Here is an 11494-nt window from a genome sequence, read left to right as displayed (position 1 = left end):
CTCTCTCTCTCTCTCTCTATATATATATATATATATATATATATATATATATGCTTTGGAAAGTACGGAGGCCTCCGTACTTGTAAGTTGTTTCCAATGATGGGACATCTGATTCGGCGATCGGTTCTGTTAAACATGATCTACGCTATTGGAACTAGCTAGAAACCAAATTTCATAATTTTTTGACTTCATTTGCTTAATGAACGAATAGCCTCAAAATGAACGGCTGAAAATAAAAAGCTCACGAAAAACAGTGATAAATGACTCAAATTTCAAATCGGAAGTATTGTTCTTACTCTTGATGTTAAGTAGAATTTTCTATTAAAGTTTCATATAATTTGGATACTTCTACACCGTTGAACTTAAAAACGTGCCACATCGGCCGTTAAAATAGTCATTTTTGAAACCCTGTGATCGCTTGGTAAATGATGTCGAAAAATTATAAAATTTAGTTTCTAAATAGTTCCAATAGCATAGATTATGCCTACCGGAGCCGATCATCGAATTGAATGTCCTATCATCGAAAACAACTTACAAGTACGGAAGCTTTCATACTTTCGAAAACACGGAAGACGTACTCGAGAGAGCTAGGCTCCTATACTTTCGAAAGTACGGAGGCCTCCGTGCTTGTAAGTTGTTTTCAATGATGGGACATCCGATTCGGCGATCGGTTCCGTTAAACATGATTCGGCGATCGGTTCCGTACTCTATATATACATATATATATATATACATATATATATATATATATACATATATATATATATACATATACATATATATATATATACATATATATATATATATACATATATATATATATACATACATATATATATATATACATACATATATATATATATATACATACATATATATATATATACATATATATATATAATTATGTTACTATACTATCAATAGTACCAAGCTATTGATACTATTGAGTTTTTGGCCGTTGGATGAAAGGATGTGCGGTTCGGATAATAGTGGTCCCCTAGGGTTGAGTGGTTGGTTGGTTTAATAGTATAATCTAACGGGTGGAAATGATCAAAGGGTAGATCTAACGATAGAAAACTCAATAGTGCCAAAGACTTGGTACTATCAATAATATAATGGCCAGACTCATATATATATATATATATATATATATATATATATATATATATAATTGAGCTCCTATACTTTTAAAAATACTAAGTTATTTATACTTTTAGATTTTTAGCTATTGGATTAAGAAATATGTAGTTAGGATGATGTGGGTCCCCTAAGGTTGAGTGGGTGGTTGGTTGAATAGTATAATCTAATAGTTGAAAATAATTCGAGAAGTAGATCTAACGGTAAAAAACTTACAGTTACAAGCACCATAGCTGGACTCTATATATATATATAGAACTAGGCTAGAATACTATTAATAGCACCAATGATTTGGTGCTATTAAGTTTTCTACTCTTGGATTAAAAAATGTGTGGTTAGGATGATGTGGGTACCCTAGGATTGAGCGAGCGGTTGGTTGAATAGTATAATCTAACGGATAAAATTAATCAAAGGGTTAAATCTAATGGTGGAAAGCTCAATAGCACCAAATCTCTGGTGCTATCGATAGTACCCCAGCCGGACTCTATATATATATATATATATATATATATATATATATATATATATATATATATATATATAGAACTAGGCTAATATACTATTAATAGCACCAAGTCATTGGTGCTACCAAGTTTTTGGCCATTGGATTAAGAGATATGCGGTTAGGATGATGTGGGCCCCTTAGGGTTGAGTGGGTGGTTGGTTGGTTGAATAGTATGATCTAACGGATGAAAATGATCAAAAGGGTAGATCTAACGGCGAAAAATTTGGTAGCATCAAGTGCTTCGTGCTATTCATAGCATCTCAGCCGGACTATATATATATATATATATATATATATATAGAGAGAGAGAGAGAGAGAGAGAGAGAGAGAGAGAGAGTGACTGAAAGGGAAGTTTACTGTATCACACTTATACCACATCAGTAATAACAAGCCAATCACCGACTATCCCTAAAGCAAGTGGCAAAGGGCTTAGTGGTTGGTACCCGAGGTCCCAAGTTCGAATCCTCGTTGATTCACATTTCCTGCTAAGTTTATTTCTAAATGAAATAAACGGAGCGGGTAGCGTGCTACCTATCTCTCAAAAAAAATAATAATAATAAGACAATCCTCTCCTTTAAAAAAAAATATACAATAAAATTTTTTTTTATAATCATAATATGATAAATTAATTTTAAAAAATTTATTTAATTAATTAAAAATATCATATCAGTATCAATATAACTGGGGCATTCTAGAATTTTTATTTTCTAGGCATTTATTTTGGTTCCAGACACATGGGTCAGTGTGCAGTACTGCTTTTGGCGCGCCGCGGCAACTTGTCCCTCCTACCACGTGGGACGGTGGGACCCCATAAAAATCAGGTTAATTGTGTCATTGGTCCCCAACTTCTACCAGATTTTTATTTTAGTCCCTACCTTTTTATTTTTAGAAAAAACTTCAAAAATTATCCATGTGGTTTCACACTTTCGCACTTTAGTACCCTGTGCTTTAAAATGTATCAATTTAGTTTAGTACCATGCGATTTTATTTTTATCTTTTTATTATCGATTCCACTAATTTTTCTCGTTAAATCAGTAACAAAGTTAAAACTAAAAAATACTAAAGTGAATATTTAATAGATCTAGATAGAGTATCTGAAGTTTTTTTTGTATATAATTTGACGAAATATTAACGAAAAAGCTGACGAAAAGATAAAAATGAAACCACAGGACATTAGTTTGATACACTTTAAGCCACAAGACACTAAAGTGCGAAAATACAAAACCACAGAGGTGGCATATTGAAGTTTACCTTTATTTTTGGCAACTATATCTCAATCATGGTCCCTCGCTTTTACTCGCTCAATTTTTCTTTCTAGAAAAAAAATGGCCAATTTGCATAAAAAATCCACTTATTTTGGGCTTTTGCAAAACCGGACCACCTTTTTCGTTTTTGCAAATTCGGTCCGTTTTTTCAGCAAACTGACCAAAATATCCTTATTACTTTTTCTCTTTCCTCTTTCTCTCTCCTCTTCGTTCTCTCGTTCTTTTTTTTTTTTTCGCCGAAAAAAAAAAGCGACGGCCGGAGCATCGCCAGGCGGGCTCTTCTTTTTCTTCTTCTTCCTGCAGGAGCAATTTTTTTTTCTCTTTTTCTTTTTCTTCTTTTTCTTCCTCCTGCTGGAGCTTTTTTTTTTTTTTCCCCTCTTCTTCTTCTTCTTCTTCTTCTTCTTCTTCCTGTAAGAGCACGGGGCGCGCCACGGCGACTTCCGGCCTCGCCAAGCGGCGTCCACCCGGCGGCGTTCTGCAGGGAGGGCGGCACCGGCGACCGCGAGCGCCGCTGCGAGACTGGGGGCGCGCGGGAGGCGGGCGACGAGGTAGAGCGGGGTGTCGCAGCCGGGGACGTCGCGCCGGTCGAGGGCGGTGGCGACGCGCTCCGCTCGGGCGGCGTCGGCCGCCGTCGCGATCTCCGACGGCTGCTTCTTCTTCTTCGTAATGGTGTAATGGTGCACGCGGGCCGGTGCACGCAGCGGCGGCGGGCGGGCACGCGGGCGCGCTGCGGCTGCTTCTTCTTCGTCGTAATGGTATAATGGTGCACCATTACACCATTAATGGTGTAATGGTGTAATTATACCATTAACGGTGTAATGGTTACACCATCAATGGTGTAATTTCACCATTAATGGTGTAACCATTACACCGTTAATGGTGGAATGGTGTAATTACACCATTAACGGTGCATGCGGCCCGCGGAGCGGAGCCGCGGGTGGAGCTCCGCCGGGCGCAGCCAGCCGAGGGCCTCCGGCCGGGAGCAGCGCCGGCTCCGGGCGTGCTGGTTCACGTCGTCCAGGGCGCAATCGACCTGCCTCCACGAACCAGATCCCGTCGCCGGAGCACTCGACCATGGGCTCGCCGGGGACGCTCTCGACGATCCTCCCGGCGACGGGGAAGTAGGGGACGAGGGCGCGGGCGAAGCCCTCTCTGATGGCGGCGACGGCGCCGCCTCTGCCGCCGCGGGAGGAGACCTGGATGAATTCGACGGAGACGCGCGCGTTGGCGGCGCGGTCGATGGAGGAGAGGGGGAGGAGGAGCGTCGAGGTCGGGGTCGGCGACGCAGGGGGGACGAGGGTTGGAGAGGACTTAGTCACCACGGGACTCATGGCGATCGAAGCTTTTGGGGGTGTGGAAATGGAGATGGAGATGGAGATGGAGATAATTTAATAGTAAATATTTATTAATATTTAATTAATTTTGCGCGCTACGCCGCGCTGCTCCCGGCCGGCTGCGCCGACGCACACGCCTGCAGCCTCACTGTTCGTGTCATTCTCGCAATTGAATCGCTAATTTAATATAACTTTTTTAACATAATTTTTATTTAAATTGCATCAGAGGTAAGTACAGCGCTAGCCCATCGGATTAACTTACAAAGATCAAAAGATCATGGCCAACAGAAAAACACAAACATGGCTATAAAAGAAAAAAAAAAAAAAAGTAAATCACAATATACTTCCACAGATTGTGGATATGGGGCCACTATGTACCTGCTGCCTTCTTCGTTTCTCCGGCGATATCTGAAAATGCTCAAAATATGTAGGCTGACAGAAACTAAACATCCAACAAAGCAGTTCGATTCATGGCAGCAATATTTGTATTACCGAAAATAATAATAAATAGTAATATTACTAAAACTAATAAAGGAAGCATCAATTTTAGTCCTCCCCCTCTCCTCCATCGACCGCGCCGCCAACGCGCGCGTCTCCATCGAATTCATCCAGGTCTTCGGCAGCGGCGGCAGCGGCGGCAGCGGCGGCGCCGTCGCCGCCATCAGAGAGGGCTTCGCCCGCGCCCTCGTCTCATACTTCCCTGTCGCCGGGAGGATCGTCAAGAGCGTCCCCGGCGAGCCCATGGTCGAGTGCTCCCGCGACGGGATCTGGTTCGTGGAGGCGGTGGTCGATTGCGCCCTGGACGACGTGAACCAGCACGCACGGAGCCGGCGCTGCTCTCGGCCGGAGGCCCTCGGCCGGCTGCGCCCGGCGGAGCTCCACCCGCGGCTCCGCTCCGCGGGCCGCGTGCACCGTTAATGGTGTAATTACACCATTACACCAAATGGTGTAATGGTGTAATTACACCATTAACGGTGTAATGTAATGGTGTACCATTACACCATTAATGGTGAAATTACATCATTAATGGTGTAACCATTACACCGTTAATGGTGTAATTACACCATTACACCATTAATGGTGTAATGGTGCACCATTATACCATTACGACGAAGAAGAAGCAGCCGCAGCGCGCCCGCGTGCCCGCCCGCTGCCGCTGCGTGCACCGGCCCGCGTGCACCATTACACCATTACAAAGAAGAAGAAGCAGTCGTCGGAGATCGCGACGGCGGCCGACGCTGCCAGAGCGGAGCGCCGGGCGGCGCGCGTCGCGGCCGCCCTCGACCGGCGCGACGTCTACGGCTGCGACACCCCGCTCTACCTCGTCGCCCGCCTCCCGCGCGCCCCCAGTCTCGCCGCGGCGCTCGCGGTCGCCGGTGCCGACCCCTCCCTGCAGAACGCCGCCGGGTGGACGCCGCTTGGCGAGGCCGGAAGTCGCCGTGGCGCGCCCCGTGCTCTTACAGGAAGAAGAAGAAGAAGAAGAAGAAGAAGAAGAGGGAAAAAAAAAATGCTCCAGCAGGAGGAAGAAAAAGAAGAAAAAGAAAAAGAGAAAAAAAAATTGCTCCTGCAGGAAGAAGAAGAAGAAGAAGAGCCCGCCTGGCGATGCTCCGGCTGTCGCTTTTTTTTTTCGGTGAAAAAAAAAAAAGAACGAGAGAACGAAGAAAGAGAAAAGAGAAAAAGTAATAAGGGTATTTTGATCAGTTTGCTGAAAAAGCGGACCGAATTTGCAAAAATAAAAAAGGTGGCCCGGTTTTGCAAAAGCCCAAAATAAGTGAATTTTTTATGCAAAATAGCCAAAAAAAATTTGGTCCCCAACCTCTTCTCCTACGCGCTTGTTAGTAATTTTTTCAAAAACTTGTATAAGTTAATATCGAAATCGATAAATAGGCGTAAAAAGTAAGTAAAACGAAATATAAATGTCAGAGTAAATGCTAAAAATGAAAAAAAAAAATGTATGAAATTATTTCAACGGTCACCAAATTTGATCTGACTATTTAATATTTACAAATTTTAATTCTAATATATTTAATTTGAGCCAGTTAATGATTCTTTAATTTTAAAATTTGAACTCGTCGTTCGTCTTTTTAAATTTAGTTAATATATATTACGCAAGTCACCCAACTATAAATTTATTAAAATAAATAATTAGTTTAAATTTTATATAAAAAAAATAAAATTATTGGAATCAAATAAGTTAAAAATTAGGTGCTAAAACTAAAATCTTATAAAAATAGGATTTTATAAATTTTATATTACTTAAAAAAAAAGGGTTAAAGGTACCAAAAGTGTAAAAGCTGAAAAGGATTGGGGACCAACAACGGTGCAATTTTGAATTCGTCAAAATCTGGGCCGTCCATTATTGAGCACGATTTTTCAAGACCGAATCTTTTTCCGTCACCATCGCAATAAAAGGATTAAATAATTAAATAATAATTTGTATGAATAATTAGTAATTAATAAATAATAATAGCATAGTTAGTAAAGTAGCGACCCACCGGCGCAGAAACCGAGGTGGGCCCATTACAATCTTTAATCTTTATCCCCCAACGTTATGAAAATGCAGCGAGATCCCTCAACTTCTATTCGGTCACACATAACTCCCCCTCTCACAGCTTCAAGGGTCTGTTCGATTAGATATAATCATAAATTCCAAATACTTAAAGTTAAAATTTTAAAAAAATATATAATTATTAATAATATGTATTTTATTTAGTTGAATTTAATAAAAAGTGATGTAGCTTCTTTTTTTTTTGGATTTTATTCAATTGAGAAGTATATTTTAAAAAAAATTAGGTTAAAATATATAAAATATATATGAACTATAGGCTGGGACTACTATACTTATATGAGCATAGAGTTCTTTGTACTGATAAATTTTCGATTGTTCAGATGAAAAAATATGCGGTTAGGATAACAGTAGTTACGGTTAGATTGATGGTGGGCTCCCTAAGATTAGGGTTGAATAAGTAGTTGGTTGAATAATATAATCTAACGGATAAAAATGATTAAAGAGCAGATCTAACAGCCAAAAATTTATGAATACAAGAAGCTTCATACTTATAAGAGTATAGTAGCCGGACTCATGAACTATAAATCATTTTGCTTTGACTACAAAATTTTTTAAAGATTTAATTTTACAATCCAATTTTTCATTTTGTTTCATTTTAGCGGATTAATAGTACATTAATTCTCAATTTATAATTACAAAAATTATTATACTAATTAAATTTATAAAAATAAATATTATATTTAAATTTTAAAACCAAAAAGCTAAAGTGCTATTATTGACCTAGTCAAATCAAAATAAAAAAAAATTAAATAATAAAATTAAAATCAAAAAAATCAGATAATAAACTCAATATGGTCCATAGAAAAGCTTTGTACAATTTTATCAAAATTGTCACTTTATATGGATAGGACAATGTGAGAGAAAAGAGTATTTTTTTATTTAAAATATGTTTAGGAAACATTCAACACATCAAAATCTGTCTGTTGTATCATATTTGTACTAAATCATTAATAATAAATCAATCAATTATTCTATTGAAAAAAAAAAAATACAACAAAAATATTAAATTTAAAATTTAAAACTTAAACATATTAAATTTAAAAATTAAAAATTTAAGCTTTAGAATTTAAAATTTCAAATTTTAAATTTTAAAAATTTAAATTCTAATTTAAAATAAAAATCTCTCTTTACCGGAGGTTTGGAAACAAGTTTATTTCCACCCACCCTTTTTTTCGTTTGGATACAAAAGGAGGAATAACCCCTTTATTCCCCCTCTTGTACCCAATCCAAACGGCATCTTACACGACCAAAAGAAAAAGAGTAATTTTGATCTGAACTCATATGACTTTGATCTTAAAAAGCCTTCAAATACCACCCCGATGCTTCCACCTCCTTTTTTTTTTTTTATTTTAATACCTATGATTTAAATTGTATCCATTTAGTATCATAATTTTATTTTTCTTTTTTTCATTAATTCTTCCGCTAATTTTTTTTCGTTAAATCAGTGATAAAATTAAAACTAAAAAATACAAAAATAAATATTCGATAAATCTAGATGAAATATCTAAAATTTTTTATATATAATTTAACAAAATGTTAACGGATCAACCGACAAAAACAGAGAACTGAAAGCACAAATTACTAAATTAATATACTTTAAACCATATAGCACTAAAATTAAAAAGTGTGAAAGTATATAGATGGTATTTAAGGTTTACCCTAATCTGAATTTCAGCATTAGGTGAAACAAAAGCTTGCCCTGCAGCTGCACCTGCATCCCTATGAAATATGAGGAAAGCCAAACAAAACCTGCAACTCAGATCAAACCAAAATTTTCTTCTTCTTTTTTTTTTTTTTTTCCCCCTTACTGGCCAGAAGCTGCACCTCCCTACATAGTCTAAACCCTAAACCATACATAGTTACATACATCATCTTTACATGCAGTCCCCATCTCGCCACATACAAATCTTTTCAATTTTTAATTTTGATGCCCAAGCCCCTTTCTTGTTTGTTCTTATTATAATCTTCACCATTCGTTTTAATCAAAATTTTATTGTTAAAAATACTGCTCATTCTAACCAAAAAAAACAAAGAAAATTGGCATTGATGATACAATATGAATATGATAAACACATAATTAAAATTATTAACTTTGGTATAATAATCGTTTATAGAGCTATTTATTGTTGAATATAAATATATAATATAATGAGCTAAAATTAATTGATTTTTTCCTTTAAAAAAAGTGATAAAAATATAAATAAAAACAAAAGTTGAACAAGCAGGGAACCCATGGCAAATTATCATCGCACAAAACTCTAAAATTAATCCCTACAAAATCACACGCATCCAGATCTCCAGCACCACGATTATGCCACAATTATTAAGAAATTAAACCCCTAAAAGAAAAAATAGATAGGGAGAGAGAGAGAGTAAAGGTGCGATTTTTATTCATATTTTGTTCGATTAAAGCTTGAAAACCCTGGATCAACGGAGAAGCAGAAACCCTAGACGAGATAAACACACAGAGAGATCGCACGGATCCGGAGAAACCATAAGATCCGGTCGATCGGAAACCCTAATTTCGAAACCACACAAACAACACAGACGACGACGACCGACGCAAGAGGAGGACGAACACCAGTATTTCACCGATTATTACATACCATTACTACTACTAGTAGTGGTAGCAGTAGGAGGAGGAGGAGTGGATCGGCGAGGAAGAAGGCGACCGACCGACCGACCGACCGACCGGCCGGAACCCTAGGAGAGCTGGCCGCAGTCGGCGATGGTGACGGCCTTGGAGGTGGTGCCGCTGCGGGATCCGACCTTCTCGATGGCCTTGACGACCTCCAAGCCCTCGACGACCTGGCCGAAGACGACGTGCTTGCCGTCGAGCCAGGGCGTGGCGACGGTGCAGATGAAGAACTGGGAGCCGTTGGTGTTGGGCCCTGCGTTGGCCATGGAGAGCACCCCGGGCCCCGTGTGGCGCCGCACGAACTTCTCGTCGGCGAACTTCTCCCCGTAGATCGACTCCCCGCCGGTGCCGTTCCCGCGGGTGAAGTCCCCGCCCTGGCACATGAAGTCCGGGATCACGCGGTGGAACGTCGACCCCTTGTAGTGGAGCGGCTTCCCCGAGCGCCCCATGCCCTTCTCCCCCGTGCACAGCGCCCTGAAGTTCTCCGCCGTGCGCGGCACCTCGTTCGCGTACAGCTCCATCACGATCCGCCCCGCCGGCGCCCCCGCGATCGCCATGTCGAAGAACACCCTCGGGTTCGCCATGATCGCGAGCTCTCTCGAGAGACGACGACCACGACGACGACCACGACCGCGAAAAAGAGAAGGAGACGAGGAAACTAGGGTTAGGGTTAGGGTTTTTGGGAGTTGGGTGCGCTTTGTGGATAGAGAGCGAGAGACGGGGCGGCGCGGGGTGAGGTTATATAGAGACCCGGGGTGAGGGAGATATTAGTCCTCGGAGGATCCGGACGGTTGGAGGAGGACACGTGGCGTGATCGGACGGAGGGAGGTTAACTAGGGTTAGGGGGGGGGTCGGGGGCGGGCATATGCGGTCGCCACTTGGTGAGATATTCACGGGTTGGGAGACGATGCGCTGCGTCGCGGGTTGTCTCGAAGTTTCTACAACCGGGGCACGCGTCGTCTTATGATTGCTTCTGTCCAGGTCCCAGCAAATTGCCGCGCCCGGATATTTTTGGTGCTTACGCTGCGGGGTTTAAATTTAGAAAAAAGAAAAAAAAACCCGGTCTGCCACGTCGTAGGAGAGCTACTCTACATGTGCGCCATTGTTTCAATTGTCCAGGTGTATTTTGAATTTTGAATGGTTCGGTCTTAATAGACCCGGTCTAGGACGGTGTAGACGATAATAATAAATAATAGATTATAATAATATGGTTAACGGATAAGGACAAAAGCAGTCTCTTTCCGAGGCAGGGTGTGGTTCTCGATGCGACTAGTATCGGGCGCCCGAATCCGGAAGCGCCCGAAACTTACAGGCCTGCAGTCGTACGCCCGAAACTTTTGTATTTTTTTTCCACGACACCGTATCCGAGCGGAGATGTTTCTGGATTCGAGGATTCGGGCGCTCCAAACTCCTCGTCCGGTCACCCGAAACACAGATATATATATAGTCCGATTGGGATACAATCGATAGCACAAAATATTTGGAGCTATCAAATTTTCTGTCGTTAGATTTATCTCTTTTATTATTTTCATCCGTTCGATTATACTGTTCAACTAATCACTCACTCAACACTGAGGGCCCACATCATCCTAACCGCATATCTTTTAATCTAAAGGTCGAAAATTTAATAGCACCAAACTATTGGTACTATTAGTTTTTTAATCATTGGATTGAAAAATATATGGTTAAGATGATGTCGGCTCCCTAGGGTCGAGTGAGTGGTTGGTTGAACAGTATTTGAATAGTATAATCTAACGGGTTAAAATAATCAAAGGGTTAAATCTAACAGTGGAAAACTCGATAGCACAAGATAGTATTCCAGCCGAACTATCTCTCTCTCTCTCTATATATATATATAAAGAATTGAGCTAGAATACTCTTAGAAGCACCATCTCCTTGGTGCTTCTAAATTTTTAGCCATTGGATCTACTCCTTGATTATTAATAGCCTTTGGATCAAACATTATTCCTCCTATCACCACCTACCACCATCATTCCAATCCTACATTTTTTTATCCAAAGGCTAAAAACTCAAAAGCACCACATT

At 40.4% G+C, this 11494-nt stretch overlaps 3 protein-coding genes across 3 annotated transcripts; 1 reads left to right on the top strand and 2 right to left on the bottom strand.

Moving 5' to 3' along the window:
• Nucleotides 1-3800: 3800 nt before the first annotated feature.
• On the bottom strand, nucleotides 3801-4286 carry LOC109704073 (acyl transferase 9-like; the record flags this gene model as incomplete). The annotated part of the gene is made up of 1 exon (XM_020224807.1): nucleotides 3801-4286. A coding segment is annotated over one exon (486 nt), but the record flags the coding sequence as incomplete, so codon positions are not given.
• A 316-nt stretch (nucleotides 4287-4602) lies between these two features.
• On the top strand, nucleotides 4603-5159 carry LOC109704070 (acyl transferase 9-like). Its single transcript, XM_020224804.1, has 2 exons — nucleotides 4603-4615; nucleotides 4792-5159. Exons 1-2 carry the CDS (start codon nucleotides 4603-4605, stop codon nucleotides 5157-5159), a joined length of 381 nt encoding a protein of 126 aa, XP_020080393.1.
• Nucleotides 5160-9176: 4017 nt separating this feature from the next.
• On the bottom strand, nucleotides 9177-10163 carry LOC109704072 (peptidyl-prolyl cis-trans isomerase). Its single transcript, XM_020224806.1, has one exon. The coding sequence runs from the start codon at nucleotides 10030-10032 to the stop codon at nucleotides 9514-9516; it is 519 nt and encodes a 172-aa protein (XP_020080395.1). The 5' UTR covers nucleotides 10033-10163; the 3' UTR covers nucleotides 9177-9513.
• Between the last annotated feature and the right edge of the window lie 1331 nt (nucleotides 10164-11494).

Source organism: Ananas comosus, unplaced genomic scaffold (genome assembly GCF_001540865.1).
Source record: "Ananas comosus cultivar F153 unplaced genomic scaffold, ASM154086v1, whole genome shotgun sequence".
In the NCBI taxonomy this organism is placed as follows: domain Eukaryota; kingdom Viridiplantae; phylum Streptophyta; class Magnoliopsida; order Poales; family Bromeliaceae; genus Ananas; species Ananas comosus.
The sequence above is the reverse complement of the archived record's forward strand: the minus strand, read 5'-3'. Positions and strand labels throughout refer to the sequence as shown.